Source organism: Chelonia mydas, chromosome 6, assembly GCF_015237465.2.
Source record: "Chelonia mydas isolate rCheMyd1 chromosome 6, rCheMyd1.pri.v2, whole genome shotgun sequence".
In the NCBI taxonomy this organism is placed as follows: Eukaryota; Metazoa; Chordata; order Testudines; family Cheloniidae; genus Chelonia; species Chelonia mydas.
The window spans coordinates 53,617,420-53,639,878 of NC_051246.2; the positions used below are offsets into that span (position 1 = coordinate 53,617,420).

The 22,459-nt window shown below is 44.9% G+C and overlaps 1 protein-coding gene across 1 annotated transcript; it reads left to right on the forward strand.

Annotated features, from left to right (window-relative positions):
- Positions 1-17,183: 17,183 nt before the first annotated feature.
- On the forward strand, positions 17,184-21,526 carry FJX1 (four-jointed box kinase 1). Its single transcript, XM_043548310.1, has one exon. The coding sequence runs from the start codon at positions 18,684-18,686 to the stop codon at positions 20,085-20,087; it is 1,404 nt and encodes a 467-aa protein (XP_043404245.1). The 5' UTR covers positions 17,184-18,683; the 3' UTR covers positions 20,088-21,526.
- Positions 21,527-22,459: the final 933 nt, after the last annotated feature.

Sequence of the window (22,459 nt, forward strand, 5' to 3'; positions counted from 1 at the left end):
GTCTCAGAGCCCAGGTCAACAGACTTGGGATCACGGGGCTTGCACTACAGAGGTAAAAATAGCCACGTAGATGTTTGGGCTGGGCTCTGAAGTCCACCCTCTCCCTAGAGCCTAAGCTCCAGCCCGAAGCAGAACGTCCACACAGTTTTAGCACCCTAATGCAAGTCTGAGTCTGTCAACCAGGACTCTGACACTCACTGCCATGGGCCGCCACTGACTGTTGTATCCATAGCCAGAGTGACTTGCTCAAGATCACACAGGAAGTCTGTGGCAGAACAGGGAACTGAAAACTGGTCTCTCAAGTTCCTGGCTAGCACCCTAATCACAGTAAAACCATCCTTTTTGTTTTTTCAGATGAATTTTCAAATGAATAATCATTCATGCTAATATCTATGCCACTTTCAGAATTCACCAAAGTTTTAAAGAATATCTAGCAGTTGTCCAAACCCTCATGATGCTATTATCCCCATTGTACAGATGACAGCTGAGGCACAGAGAGACTAAGGGTACATCTGTACAGCCTGCAAATTAGAGTGGCACTTTGATTCATCCAAATATTTACAAATGAGTTTTGATTATTTACTATTCAAGCAACTCAACAAGTCAGAGCCAGAAACTTGTGAGCCTCATGAACTTTGAAATGAAACAAAACCAGACTCATTCCCAGCACATGTCACATGATTAGGGGAGTAGCCCTGATGTTGCAGCCAAATTTGACATTTTTTTCCACATTCTGCCTATTTGGATTCTCCCTGTGGTTACTCATGGATGTCTTCTTTACTTCCTGTCTTAAACTCTTGGGTAGCATTTCTGTACAGTATTAAACAGATTCAGCATTCACCTCCGAAGCAGAACATTTCACTGATGGATCTTTCTGGCCAACCCAGTGTAAAATACTATTTTATTATCTTGATTATTAAAATAAAAAGAATTAATAACTCTAGCAAGGGGGAAAGAGTTGATAAAAACCGTTATGTGACAGTCTCCTGCTGAACTTTTTCTAAATGTCAAGGAAAAGGAGAGGGATAGTGAAAGTAGGAATGAAAGAGTAGGCTAATTCATGATTAAGAAGTCAGAGAACACTGAAATGCCACACTGTTCATCAGGGAAATTAAATAACTAAACCTTATTCCACATGGGGCATTGTGCAACTATGCAGGAGCTTTCAACAGCTGGCTGTGAATGGCTAGTGCAATGGAAAAGGGCTGTAGATCCTTTGGGTTCTCTATGGATGGTATCAGACAGGAGCTGATCACTGCTAACATAATGGAAGGCAGGGGTGCAGAAGAATGTGAGTTATGTGTATGTTTGTAGGGGAACCAAGAATAGTGAAATCTCTGGTATATACCGCTGTTTCCAGCTGTAGCAGATAGGGGGCAGCAGACATCCTGATTGAGACCTTTGTAGCTGTATGGTCCATGGTATTATGTCCAACTGACTTTCGTTGCCAGTCGTACTATAGAGTCTGTTATATAGGCTAACAAGACACATGTCTTGGAGTCACACAGCAAACATTCTGTGTCTGATCCTTCTCCTGCAGTAAAAGCCAATGGAATATAAAAGGGTTTGGAAAGGGGACATATGCATTCGAGAAAACATCACCTGCTCTGCACAGCAGAACTGCAGGTCTGAAAATCAAACCGAGACTCTTCAAGGAGAGAGACTTCAGACACAGCTGCTAACGTGCCAAAGAGTCAATACTGAGTATCATCAACACAGGGAGCTTTGTAGAGATTTCTTGGAGACATATATACAGTACCTAAACTGCAGATCTGAGATCCTTGGCAGAAATGTGCTATAAGACATTATTTTTGTAGGACCACACTCGTTCCTGACTTACACTCCATGTAAACATATTGTAGTCATAGTCAGGGCAGCATTTGACCTATCCTGAGTACGCATAACAATCATTGTGCTCTCTGATACACCTTCCATTTGTTCTAGGACTCATGTCATTTCTGTCATGCTTCCAAATTCCTAACTCTATGCACTTCCCCAAGCTGATTTTAACTCTCTTTTTTCCAGCCATTGGAGCCATCTACATTTTTAATAATAAAACTCCTCTCCTGCCAACCCTACATGAAGGAAAATGCCACAGGCAACCATCTTTCCTGAAACAAAGGTTTGATTTCATATGTAGAAACTGGCATATGTAGAACCCAGCTCATGGCATATTCTCTCGAATTATGCTCTTGTCATTGCATTCAGCTACATCCAAGAATATACAATGTCAAAGGAGCGGAGCTCCAAGAAATGTCTCTCCTGGCTCTTTGCTTCTCTTGTCTTTTGTACTCAATTTTCACACAGGGAGAAGCCAATCACTATCTCGTGTCTAGCTGACATCCAAATCTACAGGGCTCTTATCCCAAGAATTGCTTTTTATCGCTTTGTTTGTCTCTCTCACAGACGGGAACAAACCCGTGTGCTGCAGATGCAGTTAAAATATAAATTGCACACAACAGAGCTGAGATCAGAACCCTCATCTTTTATATCTAAACATACAGTTCTCTAACACATGAACTAAATAAAAATATGTGTAACTGTTGGGAGTAGTAGGTCCTTTACCCCAGCATTAAGCCAGCCACTAGAGGGCAACATCACTCACTCACTCTTACACAGCTCACTCACCCACTACCAGTACATTACAGCACTGCTGTTTGCTTGGCTCTCAATGGCTGCTTTTATTTTAGAATCTATGTGACTTAATGATTTTTTGTTTGTTTGTTTGTTTTTGGTTCTGTGTTTTGCTTTCCTGGTTCCATTTCAAGCAATTGTGGGAAATTTAAGGGAAAGAAGGTTAGCATGGAAAAGGCTTGAGAGAAACGAGCTGTTTGTTTCAGTGCTGATATTCCTGCCCCAAGCCCTACCAAAAAACAATGAATCACAGAGCAAAAACCACACTTACATTTAACTACTGGCTCTTAATGGCTCATTGGCAGTATTTTAAATATTCCTGGATATCACAAAGCATTTGACCTTAAGCAGAAATAGTTAGATTCAACCTTGACATTTTAACATAATAAAACAATTAAGGTGGGTGTTGCACATTAAATATTATTTGGTTTCCTGACCAGAATCCATAATGCAATCCCAGCTCGGCGTGCTGTATCTCCTGACTCTAGGTCACTGATAAAAATGTTTAATATCTTAGAACCAACAACAGAGCCCTGTAGAACCCCATTAGAAACACACCCTCTCAAAAAAGATTCCCCATTTACCATTACATGCTAAGACCTATCAGTTAGTCAGCTTTTAATCGATTAATGTTAATTTTGTATCATTTGAGTTGTTTAACCAAAATGTTGTGTGGTTCCAAGTCAAACGCCTTACAGGAGTCTAAGTATATTATATCAACATTATTACTTTTATCAACAAAACTTGCAATCTCATCAAAAAAAAGATATCAAGTTAGTTTGACAAGATCTGTTTCCATAACCCCATGTTCATTGGCATTAATTATATTATTCTCCTTTAATTCTTTATTAATCAAGTGCTATATCAGCCACTCCATTATCTTGCCCAGTATTGATGTCAGGCCAACAGGTCTATAATTTTCTGGGTCATCCCATTTGCCCTTTTAAAAAATTGGCACAACTTTAGCTTTCTTCCAGTCTTCTGGAATTTCCCCAGTGTTCCAAGTGTTATTGAAAAGCAACAGTAATGGTCCAGTGAGCTCCTTAGTCAGCTCTTTTAAAACTCTTGGATGCAAGTTATCTGGACCTGCTGATTTTAAAATGTCTAACTTTAATAGATGCTGTTTAACAAGCTCCGACATACTAGTGGAATGGAAAGAATTTTATCATAATCATATGACAAGACTGTTTTTTCCCCAAATACAGAACAGAAATATTTATTGAACACGTCTGCTTTTTCAGGATTATTATTGACAATTCTCCCATTTCCATCTAGTAATGGACCGATACCATTGTCAGGATTCTTTTTGTTCTAATATAATTTTTAAAACTCATTATTATTATTTATTATTTATTATTATCTTTAACTCTGCTGGCTCTAGATTTCTTCTTCTTTTCCTTTCGCTTGCTTTCTGAGTTTTCTACAGTTCCTAAATACTGATTTATATTTATTACTATCAAAAATAAAAAAAAAACATGTGGAAGAAAGGGGAAGTTATTTGTTGTAGCTTCCTTCATCCCCACTCTAAATCAGGTTGTTTTTTTAAACAATACAGACTTCTTCCTCGACTGTGGCATTTTGGGAATCTAGCAAAGTGTTCTTAAACAATTTTTCTGATTAAATTCTTCCTCCCAGCTGATTTGGCTCATGATTGGTTTCAGCTTTGTGAATCTGACCCTTTTAAATCACCAAGTATACATATATTACTGCTCTGGACTTTGTTCTGTTTGCACATTATAAATGTGATCAAGTCATGATCACTTGCACCTAAGCTACCATTAATTTTTAGTTCTGTGATCAGTTCCTCTGTATCTGTCAAGAGCAGATCTAACATAGAATTCCCCTGAGCCGATTGCAGCACTCTTTGAGTTTCAAAATTGCCATCTACATCCACCAGGCGCTCCGGGGCTGGGGCTTCGGGTGCACCACCCACCCGGCACGCTGGGGCTGGGGATGCGCAGGGCTGCCATGGGTGGAGGGGTGCTCTGGGCTCCGGCAGAGAACGGGGGGGCACAAGGGGAAGGGTGGGGCAGAGCGGGAGGGGCTGGGGTCTAGCCTCCCACAACCGCGCGTTCACCTGCCACCCGTGCATCATGGTCACCAAGAAGCAATACATCTGCTCTGCTAGCTCCTTCTCTTTAACACATTTTTATACACAAAGGAAAGGACTGGGACCTTCATGTTTCCTTTATCTTCATTGCTGGGCTGGTGGAAAGAACATGACTGGGCTGGTTAGAAAGAGATGAAAACTGATGACAGTGAGGCTTAAACAGAAAGGGAGCCTAGTAGAGAAGGTCTGTAGGTCTGTGTATACTCTAGGCACAGGTGCATTGTGAGAAGAGGTCTGAGAGCCCAGGAAGTCCTGAGTTTGGATCTCAGCCCTAATGCTGAATCCCTCTATGGTCTTGAGCAGGTCACTTCACCTGTTATCCCTATCAGTAAAAGAGAATCATATTACACAGAGGTCCTGGGAGGTTTTATTAATGTGAAAGCAGTATAAAGTTGAATCATTCCATGTTATTATTTATTATTTACCCTGGTGTCTACAAGCCCTAGTCATGGACCTGGACCCCAGTGTGAGGTGCTGTACAAAGATAGAACACATGACAACTCTTCAAACACTTGTGTCAAAAAATAATTATCAAAGTTCAATGCATAATTTCTTGAAACGCCCTGACCCAGAATACAAAGGGTCTGGTCACCCTGGAATGGAATCTGCAGGGACTGCCTCTACTTCAGTGACTCCAAAATCCGGGTCTGAACCTGGAGGTCTTTCTGTTAGAGAAGATTTTCTTACACTTGGAAGAAAGTGGGGTTCCAGTGCTCTCAGATGGGAGCTTGATCTGGCACTGCATGATTTGCCCAGGATAGAAGATCAAACATAGTACCATTTCCAGTCCATCTGGACAGCTACATATAATTTCCTGCATGGCAGACTATATTGAGTCATTTATTCTCTAATGCTGTTCTGTGTTTGAAGAAGTCCAATGCTTGCTGTGATGATAACATGCTGGATTTTTTTAATGCCACAATGATGTCTCTTCTAATGCATGTCAAAGCTCAAAAAATAAACATCTCTATTTTCCGAGTTGCTCCATGATTCCACTGCTTGTTTATGCTGCCTTATGTTATCTCTATGTGACTCAGAGGAAAATCAGCTTCTGTGATGGTTAACAAAGAGCAGGGAGAACAGAGAACTGTCTCCAATAACTCATGTGTGCGTTTAGGGGTTGTTGTTTTTTTCTTCTTTGGATGATTTATTTTATGGCTCTCACTACAGTGTTTACAGAAAGTTCAATGGCTCAGCACAAAGTCATTTGCAAAGAAACTGAGATGAAATCAAAACAAATATGTTGGTTAATTTCCCAGAGGAAAAGAAACTCTTTGTTTAGTTTCCATATTGCCCTGACTCTCCACCCATGGACTGTAGCAGCTTAAATAAAGCAAAAAGAGGGAAGAGATCTTTTTCCAGAGCAGGGCTGGAAATTAAGATGAATCTGGATCTGAGGGCCTGGGGGTGGGGAGGGGACTGAAGAAGTGGCAGTCATTTTCAAAAAGGTTTTGTTTAGAATTTTGGTATCAGTAAGGAGGACACAGGTTCTGACAAATTCAGGGTTAATCGCGAATAATAAAATCCGTTAACCTTGTATAGCACCTTTCATCTGGGACTCTCAAAGCCCTTTACACACATTAATAAGGAATGCACCCTCACATCCTCCCATGTATCTGGCAACTACCCCAAGGCAGCCAGGAATTCAGGGCCATCCTTACCCATACGCAAAGTACGCAGTTGCGTAGGCCTGGTGCCCTGCACCGCTGGGTGCTGCTCCAGCCCCTGCTCTGCTCTTCCCCAGCCCCACCTCTTCCCGCCCCTGCTCTGCCCCAGCCCCGCCCCCACTCCCCTGAGGACTCTGGAAGGGGTCGGGCTCCCTGCACTCACCGGTAAGTAGAGTGGAGCCAGGGGAGCAGAGCAGGCTGGAGCCGCTCACTCCACTTCCCGCAACAAGTGGCCATCTCCTCCTCCCCCCATCCCGCACGGAGGCCTGGGGCCTGCCCCCGCCACCCTCCTGCGGAGGCCTGGGGCGGGGCCCCACACAGCCCCCTCGCAGAGGCACCAAAATAGCTAGGGATGGCCCTGCAGGGATTGTTAGGGACAGTGGATGGGGAGGCTCTAGTCACACTTCTTTCCTCCCAAAATGTTGAGTAGGCCATATCTCAGAAGAGCAGCACAGTGGACCTGAGAATAGTGCCTGTATCTCCTGACTCCAGGTCCTGAGCTTTAGCCGCTCGACCCGCCTCTGGTTGCTTAATACTGCTTTGTGTAGCATCCAGGCAGAGGCTTTGTAGGCCAAGGGACTAATAGTTGTTCTGGATCAGTTACACTGAACAGTAACTGAAATGCTTCACTGGTCTCAGAGGATGCACCTACATTTCATTTGGATTTTAAATAGATTTTGATCCAATAAGACCGCTGTGGCATTTTTAATAAATGCCTATTGACTATAAAGATGTTGAGGGCATTTTAGATACAATTCACACTGCACAGCGCTAACCCATTGATGAGTGCTTTAATAATGCATTTCAGTCATACGTAATAACTGCCTTTTGCATCTGACTATTTACATTGATTAAAAGGATGCTAGGTAAATTCCGGGTAAGCAAAAACATAATCAATGGGGCATCCGCTGAATATTAATGCGCTGGTTACTAAGGCTTAGAAATTTGGAAAGGATCAAAGTAAACTGTAGAGTGAGCATCAGGAAACATTCCCAGTATTGCCAATCCCAAGCAATCAGAAATAATGAGTCAAGCCCTTTAAAATAATGACATTTAAAAAAAAAATAAATATGAGGTTCTTTTGATTTGCCTTTTTTTGGTGTTGGTGCATCTAAGGTGCGTGTTTTCAAGCTTTTCTCTGCACCCAGAACAGCGAGAAACCTCCCTCTTCTTCTTTATGACAGCTGAGCTTTTCAGGCAATTTTCTGATTCCAGTGGCTGGTACTTTAAAAAAAAAAAAAAGTCAAATATCACAAGAGTCACGATTAGGGCCCTACCAAATTCACAGTTCATTTTGGTCAATTTCACGGTCATAGGATTTTTAAAATTGTAAATTTCATGATTTCAGCTATTTAAATCTGAAATTTGACGGTGTTGTAATTGTAGGGGTCCTGACCCAAAAAGAAGTTGGGGGGAGGGGTCACAAGGTTATTGTGGGGGAGGGGTTGCGGTACTGCTACTCTTACTTCTGTGCTGCTGCTGGCGGCGGCGCTGCCTTCAGAGCTGGGCAGCTGGAGAGCGGTGGCTGCTGGCCGGGAGCCCAGCTCTGAAGACAGAGCCATCGCCACCAGCAGCGCAGAAGTAAGGATGGCCTGGTCTAGTATTGCCACCCTTACTTCTGCGCTGCTGCTGGCGGGGCGCTGCCTTCAGAGGTGTGTGCCCAGCTAGCATCTGCATCCCTCCAGCCACCACTCTCCAGCCACCCAGCTCTGAAGGCAGCGTAGACGTAAGGGTGACAATACCGCGCTCTCCCCCCGCCCCGCCTAAAATAACCTTACAACCCCCCTGCAACTCCCTTTTGGGTCAGGACCCCCAATTTGAGAAACTCTGGTCTCCCTTGAGAAATCTGTACAATATATGGTAAAAGCACAGAAAAGACCAGATTTCACGGGGGGTGGGGGGGAGACCAGATTTCACGGTCTGTGACGCGTTTTTCATGGCCACGAATTTGGTAGGGCCCTAATCATGATGAAATCACGAGAGTTGGCAACATTTTCAACATTGGTGTCTACTAGACCAGAATGAGGAGGGTGGAAACCCCAATACTGGAGTCATTTAAGATTGGACAGACAAACCACGGGAGAACGTAGCATAGGGAACAATCTTGCAGTGCGCGGGAGGGGAATGACAGAGATGTGACCTAACAGGTCTTGTGATCTCTAATTTCTAAGGTGGGGGAACAGGAATTCCTCATACAGTGGGAATCTGCTACACATAGGCAGAAAAGAGTGGTGTCAGATCCCCCCACAGACTGTCCTTCATCCACACCCTACACCCTAATCTCATGAAGAGACAGGGAATCTGCAATTGGGAGGGGGGAAATCATGGGTGGAAAGACAAGGGCGAAAGACCCATATATTATTCTGTGTCTTTCCTGTCCATTCCTGCAAGCTTTTCTGTGGGAGGGGTTGTTGTACCTCTGGAAAGAACCTGTGACCCAATACTTCCTTAATGCCTGCTGGCAAGGGAGTTACAAGAATATCTTGATTCTGGTATGTACATTCTGGTTTACCAAACAATGTCTTTTGAAGTCTTAAAGCCAGGATCACACCAATCAAAATTACTGTGAAATGTATGTACAGATACTATGTAAGGAGTTACTTATACTGAAAATATGTTCTTAGCGTCTTTATCAACATATGAGTCTTCTGCAGAGGTGACAATACAGGTTTTCTATCCGACAAAAGATGTTTATTCGTCTGTCTCTTTGTCGGGATGTAAATTAAGCATTGTAAGCTAACATCACGGCTGCCTATTTACACACAAAGTTAACAAAGAGCTAGGAAGTCAACAGGGAAGCAGTACACAGGGAAAAACAAACCACTGATGGTTATCCTGTGTCTGAGGATGGCCAATGAATTCTGTGGGTATATGTAGGAGGCAAAGAAGATACTCCCTCATCCTGCACCTAGGAAGTAAATAGGCAGTGTGTTTGCATTAATGAAAACAGGATATCAGCCAACCTTGGTTGAAATCACTGAAGAAAACTTTGGGTGAGGTAAAGTTTCTTTAGACGGGTGATAAACCTGATAGTTTAGTCTCGAGAAAGCGTGTTATGATTTTGTTTTGTATGTAACCATTGATTTCCAACAGCCTTACTCCCTATCTCCTAACTCTTTGATAATAAATTTAGTTTTGTTACCACTATAAATATATCTCAGTGCTGTGGTGTTAAGCATAGTGCTGGTCCTCAGCAGAATCTTACAATCTGGTGTATATGCTGTTCCTTTGGGAACTGTAGACCCAGTATTTTCTCTGAGTAGCCAGTGTCTGAGGCTGCACACTTCTGGGGAAAACTTCAAAGGGACTTGGGGACTGGCGTGCAGCTATTGTTAACCTGCAAGGCAAAGTAAGGGCTGGCATAGCCCAGAGGAGAATGCTTGAGTGGCTAGAAGGCTGGTGGTGTTAAGAAGCTGACATCCAGATAAGCACAAGTAAGACTGAAAACAGGGGTTAGTAGGGACAGTCACAGTCCTGGGTACCCTGAGAAGTGTCACAGAAATCGATTGCCTCTCTAAGTTACACAAAACAGAGCAGCAATATGAAGGGTTTGAAAGTTATGCATTGCTGTTTAAGCTGGTCCTTTTCTGTTTCCGTTAGAAACAACCAAACAGCTGGCTTTTCACTAGCACAGCTGGTGTTTTTACCTAAAGATTCATTAGAAAATTGTACCAGCAATGCAGAAGCTGCACTTTTTTAGCATTTGCTGGAAACTTTCAGATTTATGCTGGGTATATTTTTGCAGGTTAGGATAAAATTGTGCCAGCACTTTTTGGTTTGTTTTTAAAAACGGACATTCTATTTTCAGTCTGGCCTCATTTTTCTAGTCTCGTCTAGCCTATATAGGTTCTTACACTGGAACCCTCACAGTGATAATTGAGTGCCTAACAAGAACACCTAAATAAAGCCTGTATTTTTAACAGTGAGAATGATTAACCATTGGAGCACTTACCAAGGGAGGTTGTAGACTCTTCATCACTTGCAGTCTTTAAATCAATAGGAAATGTCTTTCTCAAAGATATGTTCTACAGACACAAGTTATAGGGCCTGATACAAAAGTGAGTGGGTATGTTATATATGAGATCAGACTGGAATATCATAATGGTTCCTTATGGCATTAAAATCTATGAATCTTGATATGTTTAAAGGTGAATGAATCAAGATCAGCCTATTCACGTCTATTTGCTTAGGTATCTAGTGAGCCCTGATTCTTTCTCTGTTTCAGTAGCAGAGTAAGGTGGCCATTTCAAGAGTGAATCCAGACATTGTTGGGGTTAGGTGGCCAAAAAGGGGGGACAAGTGATCAATAAGAAACCTAGGGGTTCATTATCAGGGAGGAGTTCTGGATAAAGGCAGTGTCAGGGAATGGCTTTCTAGGACAGTATACAGCCTGGCAGGAAAGTCACTGAAGGTAAAAGATAAACTGATCATAGAAATGTAGAGCTGTAAGGGACCTCGAGAAGTCATCAAATCCAGTACCCTGCAGTAAGGCAGGACCAAATGAACTTAGGCCATGCTTGACAAGTGTTTGTCCAACCAGTTCTTAAAAACCCCCAACGATGGGGATTCCACAACCTCCCTTGGAAGCCTATTCCAGAATGTAACTATCCTTATGGTGAGAAAGTTTTTCCTAATATCTAACCTAAATCTCCCTTGCTGCAGATTAAGCCCATTATTTCTTGTCCTACCCTCAGTGGACATGGAGAACAATTAATCACAGTCCTCTTTTTAACAGCCCTTAACATATTGGAAGACTGTTATCAGGTCCCCCCTCAGTCTTCTATTCTCAAGACTAAACAAGCCCCATTTTTTTAACCTTTCCTTGTTTTTGTTGCCCTCTCTGGACTCTTGCCAATTTGCCCACATCTTTCCTAAAGTGTGGTGCCCAGAATTGGACACAGTACTGACACAGGCTGAGGCCTCGACAGTGCCAAGTACAGCAGGAGCATTATCTCCTATGTCTTACATAAGCCACTCCTGTTAACACACCCCAGAATGAGATTAACCTTTTTCACAACTGCATCACATTATTGACTCATATTCAATTTGCAATCCACTATATCCCCCAGATCCTTTTCAGCCAGTTATTCCCCATTTTGTAGTTGTGCGTTTGATTTTTCCATCCTAAGTGAAGTACTTTGCACTTGTCATTATTGAATTTCATCTGGCTGATTTCAGACCAATTCTCCAACTTGTGAATGTAGTTTTGAATTCTAATCCTGTTCTCCAAAATGCTGCAACCCCTCCCAGCCTGGTGACATCTGCAATGTTATAAGCATACTCTCCATTTCATTATCCAAGTCATTAATGAAAATATTGTATATTGCCTAGTACTGGACCCAGGTACTAACACTATTCTGTGTCTACACTACAAAGACTATAGTGGCACAGCTAGCTCACCCTGGCTATGCTGGCATAACCCCATAGTGTAGACATAGCCCACACCAATAGAAGGGAGTTTTCTGTCAGCATCAGAACACCACGTCCCTGAAAGCCTAAAGCTATGATGACAGAGGCATTCTTCCATCCATACAGATGCCTCTATACTGGGGCTAGATTTTTCACACCTGGGACTGACGTTGCTACAGCAACCTAATTTTTAAGTGTAGACGAAGCCTAAGACCTGATGTGATGTGCTTCTTCTAAGGGATCTGGGGAGGACAGGACGGGACTGTGCAAAAGGCCTAGAGACAGGCCTAGACAGGAAGTGATTTAGAGAAATGAAATAGGGTTGGAATGAAGTGGTCCAATCACTACTCACAACAGCATTCCTGAATCAGAACCCAGAGTAAAGAAAGGACCTGCGTTCTCCTACTGTGCCCCTGGAAAGTGGCGGTGGAGAAATCCTTGAGCCACTGTAGTCACACCAGAACAGGGTGATCTTACAACCCTGCTTTGTGACATAACTAGAGGGCTAAGTTACCGCAATGTTAGCAAAGTTCAGAAAATCCCTTCATAAGAGCACCACAATAGCCTGTAAGTCTGGGGAAGATGACTGAAGAGGGGAAAATGATGCAATGATACCAGCACCCATTGCTCTCCCATATATATGGGTCTGTCCCTATGGCTTCTGGAGCTTTAAAGGGGGTTGGATTAAGGCATCAGGGTGACAGTAAATACCATCTTCCACCAAGATGCTACTTCAGGCTGGAACTTGCCTGAGCCAATATGGGGACTAAGCACTTCAGCAGCACTAGTGAGGCCTGATCCCCTGCAGAGAAGCTGCAGGTGGATTCCCATTATCAGCTTCAGCTAATATAAAGTGGGGAGTCTTTCCAGGAAGTGTCAGAATTCAAAGATGCTGATAGCAGTGAAAGTCACTGCCTTGATCCTGAAGAGGATCACAGTCTTCCCTGCTAAACAAAGAGGTGGGAGAAAAGAGACCTCTGTTGAATCCATGAGCTCTTTGAACCTGTTGATTGGCATAAGAGTTGCATGCGATAAAGTCACATTCTGTTCCTTTACTTTGCCTGCCTTCATTGCTCAGCAAGGATTATTGTTGGAGTCTGGAAAGAGAAATTTTAAAAAGAGCATATGCAAGCTGAACAGGAAAAATAAAGCATCCATTTGCTTCCTCACTAGGAGCGCAATCTTGAGCCCATTGAAGTCATCAAGAGTTTGGCCTTTGACTTCTGGAGCAACTGAACCAAGCCACATGTGCCAAATCCTGAAGAATCTATTCTGTTCTTATTGTCAGCTAATGTCAAAGGGCTGAACCAGTGCCCTCTGCGATGACTTCTCCCCAGTGTCAGTATGAAGCCACAGTGGTCCACAAAACCCCCAGCTCCTAGTAACAATGCTGCATACCATGGGTTCAGGAGACCCAGAATGTATGCCCATAGCTATAAGACTTTCTGAGCCTAATTCTCCCATCCAGCGGAAATGCATCTGATGCAGGAAGCAAGGGAGGGAGGCCAAAAGTTACTTTAATTTATCTTTGCACCTCATAAGATTCTGGGCCCGGCCAGTAGCCAACTCCACTCCCCAATATAAGTTACAGCAGCCCAGAGACACTCTAACTGATGCTCATGCTGCTCATGGTAATGTCTGCAAAGTAATAACAAGACCTTTACATTGCACTGATCACAGTTTCAGAATACGAAACATCTTGCAAATCAAGCAGCAATTCAGCTTGGTTGGTAGCTGTCCAACCTGGTAGCAAGTGTCTGGTTTTTAAATGCTCCGGCTTGTGGTGTCTGTAAATTGGCCAACAGGATAACTGACCAAAACCCTAGACTGTTGTTTTTGTCAGGTGGTGGAGGACAATAACTAAGCATTTTTTCTGGTGCTGCCGTACCCCAGCTATTGCTTTAAGGGATTCAGTCAAGTTATGGCCATATGACTAATTGCAAGAGGTATGCTGTAAACAGAATAAGTGTCTTGAATACCTTCAAGTTTATTTTCACTCTGAAAACAGGAAATAAAATGTCTTTATCAATAGCAAAGGTCCTCTCCCACTGAGATTTCCCAGCACAGGAGATACCAACTGATTGCTCATTGTAAGCATAATTTATCCTGAAAGAAGCACAGATTTTCATTTAAAAGGGATCCAAGTAAAAATCTAGTGTCTATAGGGGATGAAATTTAATTAACAGCCTTGAATCCCTTTCCATCCGGTTTTTTCAAAGCTGGTTCAGGCTGGAAAGTTACAGGAAACAGAGAGGTTATTCTGTGTCATTACTTGAATAAAAATACTCAGTCTGCCATAGAATAAGAGGCTGCTATTCTATGTAATGGCACTGTGCGTATCAGGAATGGCACATTGTAGCAATCACCTGCTATAAATTACACACCTGGTGTTCACTGTTCAGTGCATATGGATTCAAAGGGTAAAAGATCAAATTTGAGTGTAAAGCAGCATCCAGTGATAAGGGTTCAGCATTGGAGAAGAATGATTCCTGAATTCATGACTAGCAAGGTGAGTGATTATACTGTGTATTATAGTAGATAGGAATCATTATTGTTAGCAGATTTGATAGTAACTACGTCTCATTATTTCAGTGAGTCCATGTGGCATATGATGAAGCCATTGTATGAATACTCTAACTTCTAATGGCTACAATTGGATGTGACATATTGCTGTTAGAACTGGTCAGTATCATGACACTGTGTGCTATTCTTAATACACGTTGACAGCTTCTTCCACTGTGCCTTGTATTTCTTTAGTGCCTTTCATTCAAGGACCTGCAAACAAGAATCAAGTAATTATTCTTCACAACACCCCTGTGAGATACAATACGTCTGATCAGATCTGCTTTCCCTATGGATACATTGCTGCACAGTAAGATTAATGGGCAAATCCAGCCTCCTCTTCCACAGCTGCAGAAGGCCCCTGTGTAGCTGAACCAGGAAGGTCACTGTGGAATGTGCAGCACAGACCCTCCTCCGTACGCTAACGTATGGAGGGAGGAGATGAGCATGGGGCTAACCAACAATTGCTCCTTCTGTCACTCTACACTGGGGGAAGCATAGCTGCTGGAACTAAGGATGCTGAGGGTACTGCTGCACCCCCTAGCTTGAACTGGTTTCCATCATATACAGGGTTTACAGCTTGATTCAGTGGCTCTCAGCGCCCCCACATTGTTCTTAGCACCCCTGGGGAAGGAAGGGAAAGAGGATGTTAAGTGCTATATAATGGCTTCAGTCTTTTGGTTGATGCAGACATTGCAGAGCAACGCCATGACCTGTAGGGGGAGCTAACACAACATCATATGTTGAATTCTCAGAACCGCAGGGAGACGTTTAGTTGTTAGAAAACCAATATTGTTTTAATCCAGATTAACAAAAAATAGAATGAAAACATTTCTATTCATATTACATACTGTTCTCATGTAAATGTGAGTCCTAAAACCAGCTGACTGTCTCCTTTGAAGATGAACCCACACTATATAAACTGAAGACATTGCTTTCTGCAAACACTATAGCTGGAGTCCTGCGTGGATACAAAATTTGTATCCACATCTGATCCACAATCTGCAAACATTCTCTGCAGATACAAAGCGGATATCCACAGATTTGCAGGGCTCTAGATCGTAGGTGCTGGAACTAGGGGTGCTGGGGGTGCTGCTGCATCCCCTGGCTTGAAGTGGTTTCCATCATATACAGGGTTTACAGTTTGGTTCAATGGCTCTCAACATCCCCACTATAAAGATTGTTCCAGCACCCCTGGTCTAGAAGTAAAATTCGGATCTGCATCCGTCTGCAATCTGCAAACATGGTCCATGGCTAGCCACATCACTAAGGATCATTCTAGATCTGGTAAAATGAAGCACTGGTACTAGGTCTTCAATGTAAACACTCTGAGCTTCCCTAAGGAGCTGTGAGGTTTGAATTTAAAGACGAAATCCAAAAAGGAACAAAATAAGTTTGTGTTTTGCTTATCTTATGATGCATAAATGAGGTCTGTAAATTGGTTTTGTTTCTTTGGGGGGTTCTGTTTGTTTTGTTGTTTTTTCCAACAACAAATCAGGGGAGAACATAGAGTTATCTTCTTCTTTCCATTTGAAATCCAAGTCTTGTTTATAGTCACTGTAGTGACTGGAGAACTAGTGATAATGTGACATCCCAAGAGTCCAGGAAAAGTTGAGCAGAACGGGACTTCTGATTTTGTTTTTGGTTTGTCACATTGATTTAACGCCAATGACTAAAACTAAGATCAGAAATCAGAACATAAACAGACAAAATATTTTTTAAAAAACACCCTTTCCCAATCTTCTTCATGTATCATAAATAAAGCTAGAAGGGGGGAAATTCCAATATAAAGGAAAAAAATCCTTTGCAGGCTACCTTTAATTCTTTCCGCTACAGGAAATTCTACTCTGCTCCACAAGGTGGAAACCTTCATTACTGTTTGCCCAAATAAAATAATATCCGAGTCCACAGACTTGTAAAACTTTGTTTTAGTTTAAATTTAAATACTGAAAAAATGACTAGCCAAAGTAAATAACGTGACATTTAATAGACTTACACATTTTAATACATCTCTTCCAGATCTAAAATGATCCTTTCTACAGATGCTGGCACGAAGAAGCAATTGTATCATGCAAAAAGTAGTGTAAATAATAATACAGAACAGGCTGAGCAGTGAAATTAGATCAGATTCTATTAAATCTTCTCTTCCTGTTAAATCAGATACTCCTCAAAGCACCAGTGCTGAAGCTCAGCACTTAAAAATACCTTGTTTTTATTTGATCTGTTTATAAAGGCTCTGATCCAGCAATGAGCCCAATGTGGGCACCAGGGTGACTTCACACAAGTGGGACAGCATCCAGAGATCTGGCCACAGTGATTTCATTGCAAGAGTGAAGTTAAAGGCCATAACTTTTTGTGTCCTATAATTTTTACATAAATTGTTCCAATATTCTTTTTTCTTGAAGAACCAATAAATTCCCATAGCCCAGTATTCATGAGTGATAACAAACCAGTATGTGAATTCTTGCACTCCTCAGCTAATTTACCCAGAAAAAGCTGTGGATACAGCCCACTGGGCATAAGCAACTCACCAATAACAAACCAGTCTGTGTACACAGGATTGAGGGGCACAGGAAATCCTGTAAGATATCAAATGTCAGAGTGTTATGATCAGTGATGGGTTAAGCAATAGGTTTAATTATATAGGAATAGCTTGACTGACTAAACTGCAATAGATGGATTAAAGTGGTGCACAACCCAATACAGCTTCACTGTCATGCAGATTTTTCTGCTGGAGAAAATGTAGGCTGACTTGAATTTCATCCCATTAGTCTTGGTGGTTGTCCCCAATAATTCCTCTTCCTCCTTAGCATTTATATTCCTCAGATAATGGCATTGGGCAAACATTTGACAGTTTCTAAAAGCCACACCCCCAGTTCATAGAGAGACCCGGGCAAGGAATAAAATTGGCAGAAAAAGAAAACACTGATCCACAGGTGATTTCTGCATTGATCTGTGGGCGCCGGCACTGAGAATGGGGATTTCTGCGGGGAGAAGAGATGGGTGATGGATGCCACAGAGAGGGAAATACAGGATCGTACAAGATGATCGGGGTAGGGGTGAACCGACAGAGCCTCAGTGAGTTCATTAGTGCTGGGGGTTCCGCCTGAGCAGAATAATTTGCCGGATCAGACAAAACGAAGGATCTGCATGAACCCGACGGAATTCGTCATGTGCCTACCATGATTTCTGCTTGCGCATGGTCTCACTTTTCTGTCTTTGTTCTTTAGCTTGTGTGGTGGGGGAGAGGCAAGGGTACCGCCCTGTGTTTGGAGAGCGCCTAGAGCTAAATGTAATGTAAGCAATGATTGCCATTAATAAAGGACGATAAGGAGCGGGAACTGAGGGAGTGTGTGTAGAAGGCAGGTGGGGGACCCCAGAAGTGCACAACGGACACAGTAACATCCATTGGGTATAAAATAGTGATTTAATCAAACCACCGGCATCCCCTCCACACTGTTACCAACGTGCGTTAAGGGATGAAGTGCTAAGAACTGGACCTGAAGCAAAATCCCGCATCCATCCAGCTGCCCCTGAAAGTGGCGGGATTGAAATCTGAACCTGGCCCCACATTTTGCAAGTGCACCCCCCCGCCCCCAACTATCCAGTAAACTAGATCAGATCCGGTGCCCTACCCCGCCCCCCTCCTCAGCCTTTGGGGCGTCTGGAATTTAGGCATGAATTTAGCAGCTTGACCCCCTCTCTCTCCTGTGCCCAAAGGTGCAGCATCCTTGGGGCTTCCCGGGGAGGGAAGGGGCGTGGGGGGGATGGTGTTGGTGATCTGCAGAGAGGTGCCGGTTTCCTCCCTAAGCTGCGGTGGATGCTACCGCTACCAGTGGCCGCGGTGGCTCAGCGCTCTGTGTGGCTGGCCGGGATCCCCTCCTTCCCCGGTGCCCCCTGAGGGCAACTCCACCCCAAGCGTGGGTCCACCCGAGCTCAGGCATCGCCGCTTTAAGCGGAGGACCACGCTGGGCGCTGGCGGGGGGGGGTCCCCGCGCCGCCCCTCGCTTCCCCACGTGGTCTCGGTCGGTGCCTGTGAATTTCAATCGCTGGAGGGTCGCTCTTGGTGCAGACACCGGGCGAAGCTGCCGGCGGAGCGGCCGGTCCCGGAGCTGAGATCCCGACACCCCCTAGCCGGCCCCGAGGCTACCACCGCCGCCCGCCCAGCTGCCGCGTCTCAGCCCGGGGCTGGAGGGTCCCGGCGCCGCGCGGCGATGAATGAGCGGCGCCCGGAGCCGGGGAGCGGCGGGGCTGCACCGCCGCCAGGTCCCGGAGCAGCCGAGTGAAGCGGCGGCGGGAGGATGAAGCGGCCGGGCCGGGCCGGGCTGGGCTCCCTGGCCGCGCTCTGGCTGCTGGTGCTGGGCTCGCTGCTGGGGCTCTGGACCGGCTTGCAGCGGGAGCAGGAGCAGGCGGCGGAGCAGGAGCGGCGCTTCCCCGCGGGGACAGCCGGCCGGAGGCAGCCCCAGGAGCAGCGGGGCTGGGGGCGCGGCGGCGCGGGCGATTCGGCTCCCGACAGCCGCTCGGCGGGGCAGGGCGAGTCCCGCGGCGCCCAGAAAACTTTCCGAGCGCTGCTCACGCTGCCGGCCGCCGGGGACAGGGGCGAGCCCCTGGAGGGGCAGGAGCAGCCCGCGCAGCCCCGCGAGGGGCCCGGACAGAGCTCGCAGCCGGAGCCCCGGCAGGGGCAGAACTTGGAGCCTGGTTCCAGGGAGCCGCCGGCCCGGGAGGCTCCGGCGGACCCCGCCTCCGCGGTGCAAGGGGGCATCTTCTGGAGCCAGGCGCTGGAGCAGCAGGTGCCCCCGGGCTTCGACCCGGAGCAGGCGGCCTCGTGGTTGGAGACTGCCCGAGCGGCTCGCGTGGCCTCTCTGGAGCGGGGCGGGTGCGGCCGCAGCTCCAACCGGCTGGCCCGGCTGTCGGACGGGAGTCGCGCCTGCGTCCGCTACGGCATCAACCCGGAGCAGATCCAGGGCGAGGCGCTCTCCTACCAGCTGGCCGAGCTGCTGGGCATCCGGCAGCGCCTGCCGCCCATGGCCCTGGCCCTGGTGGAAGCCCGCGGCAGGCAGTGGGGGCAGGTGCGGGACGAGCTGCGGGGCTCGCACTGGGCCGAGGGGGCGGTGGTCAGCCTCACCCAGTGGGTGGACAACTTGACCGACGTGGTGGCCCCCGCGCCCTGGAGATCCGAGGCGGGGTCGGGCAGGAGACTGCAGCCTCTGGCGGCTGGGGAGCTGGGCGGCCTCACCCAGTCCCAGCTGGTGGAGCTGGTGCAGTGGACCGACCTGATCCTCTTTGACTATCTGACGGCCAACTTTGACCGGCTGGTCAGCAACCTCTTCAGCCTGCAGTGGGACCCCAGGGTGATGCACCGGGCCACCAGTAACCTACACCGGGCACCCAACGGGGGCCTCGTCTTCATAGACAACGAGGCGGGCCTGGTGCACGGCTACAGGCTCCTCTCCATGTGGGACAAGTACAACGAGCCCTTGCTCCGCTCCGTGTGCATCTTCCGGGAGGCCACTGCCCAGCGGGTGCGGGAGCTGCACCGCCTGCAGAACGCAGCCTCGGAGCTGCTGAGACTCTACCGGACTCACGAACCCCTCTCCGGCCGGCTGGGCTTCCTGTCCGAGCAGCAGGCGCAGCTGCTGCAGGGCAGGATAGACTTTGTTCACAAGCACATTTTGCACTGCAAAGCCATGGCCACTTCACTGTGATCAGTTTGTCTCTACTGTCTTGTATTTATGTAACCCGAGGGTGAGGAGTGGGTTTTCCCTACTAACCTTTTTGCAGTTGTAACATTTTCTGGGATTCTCTAAATAGGAGACTGAAATAATTCATTCAGGAACCAGTTTCCTCATGGGAAGGATGTGTAGGCTAGTGGGCTGAGTACAGGACTGGGACTTCCTGGTGGTGGTGGTATAAAGAGCCCAGCTTCCTCATCTCTGGCTGCTGGAGCCTTTTTAATGGTCCATTTAGTTGGGTGCTTAAAGGACTAGTCCTGTGAGACACTGGAGTCCCCTCTGCTCTCCTTTGACCTTAAAGGACTAGTCCTGTGAGACACTGGAGTCCCCTCTGCTCTCCTTTGACCTTAAAGGACTAGTCCTGTGAGACACTGGAGTCCCCTCTGCTCTCCTTTGGCCTCACAGAGAGTCAAATGTACTCAGCTACTTAGGAGAGGCACTGGCATAGGACTGGGCTCTCTACATGGCTTTAGATGCCTCAATTTAGTTTGAATATTCTTTGCCCCATGAATTACTGTTGTTGGCCTCTGGGAAGGGACCCAAAAAATCTGCCTCTGCTCACTGCATCTGTGAAGCGTGGGTGATAATACTTACCTGCCTGCCTGGCAGGGCTTTTGTGAGGAGTAATTAGTTAATGTTTCTAAAGCGTTCTGAAGTTGAAAAGTGCTATCAGTATTATTATCTCTCTTTGTATTAGTTCCACACTGGGTCTCTTTCCAGAGTTTAAAAAAAAAATCATATCTCTTAAGTATTTCCCTTAACTCACTCAGTACAACTGCCCACTTAAAAGACAGTGTACAAAACTATTGTCCTTAACTGGCTGGTATCAACTACCTTTCTTCTAATGGAGGCAGGCAGGTACACTTATGGATTTTCTTGTTATGACCATTTATTTTTTTAAAACCTGACATTCATAAACTAAAAACTGATTGCACAGTACAGGAGCCCTTGATTAGCAAAACTGCCATATCCATGGAGGCTCTTTTCCTATTGGTGTCTCTATCCAGAATGGATCTATTAACTGTTTGTTAATCTTGTCAATGAAAAGTATATAGAGAGTAATATTCCAGTAGTTTGTCATCTTTGTTGTCAGAAGCATCTGGTTAATCTGATGGGGTTATAAGTGTCTGTTATTTCTAATCACTGTCATTTGGTTTGAATGCTAAAATAACTGACTAATGGGTGAAAAGAAATTATCCCAGGGTTTTAAATATTGTTATTGTACTAAGACTTTGGACACATTAGTCAATGGGGGGAAATCAGTTTCATGCACTTTACTTTGACTTTTTATTTTTTATAAGAAGACTTTTATTTTACAAAGTCTGCCTTTTCTGTACATTATATATGTTCATAAGTTCTTCTGTAACATACAAAAGAAACTGATATTTCAGTAAAAGGGTCTTAATGTTTTACCTCTTTGTTCCAAATACTTGGTTTGAATTTAAAAAGAACACTTAATCTTCAGGTTTTTTCCAAAGAGAAATAGAGCTCAATTCACTAGCACTACTCCTGACTTACAGCAGGTTAGGAAAGAGAAGAATCAGGCCTTCCAACTTTCCTTTTTCTTCCTTTCCTAAAACCGATTTACTTATTTTAGTGCAAGTTGGTATGTGAACATTCGTATTTTGGAATAACAGTTCCTGTTCCGAGCCTTAATTAAATGGACTTTAGTGACTTTTATTCTGAAATGTGTTCACCCCCAGTCTTCCTCTGAAATAACTAAATCAGTTACATTAACTTGCTTGAGTCAGTGCAAGTATGTTGTAGACAACCTCATCATATGTTCAGATAGTGCGCCAACCTGTTACTGCAAGCTCAAGCGCTCCTTTAACAAAAGCATCCCCTCTGGTATCAGCCCGCTTTCTATCTATACTAGTTTTCTATCTTTTGTGTTTGACTTTATTCATCCTGTATTCACAATTAGGGACCAACTCCAATCATGGCACCAGAAAACTTGTCCAACAAACAATATAATTTAGAAAATTTCCATTGCACTGAGTGTAATAAATTTCTTGGGATTGGGTGTACAAACTAAAAGAAAAATCATACAACTGTCAGTTGGGTTTTTTTGTTTGTTTGTTTGTACCAAAAAACAACTTGTAACAGCATTACTGATACAATAATAGACAGTCAAGACACAAAGTAAAGGCCAAAGTTGGGGTTGGGAATCAGACAAATTAAACCCCAGATACAAACTGTGATGCGATCAAACAGGAATACAACCTCTTCCACATCTGGACAAGCACATCTTGGTTGATTCAATGCTTCAGTGTGCTGAATGGTAGCCAGATAAGTAGATGATTTCACCGTTATTTGGAGCATTGAATCCCCCATGAATTCAATGA

Bases quoted from the DNA above. Each gene is read 5' to 3' on its own strand.
- FJX1 (XM_043548310.1), top strand. From the start codon at position 18,684: ATGAAGCGGCCGGGCCGGGCCGGGCTGGGCTCCCTGGCCGCGCTCTGG.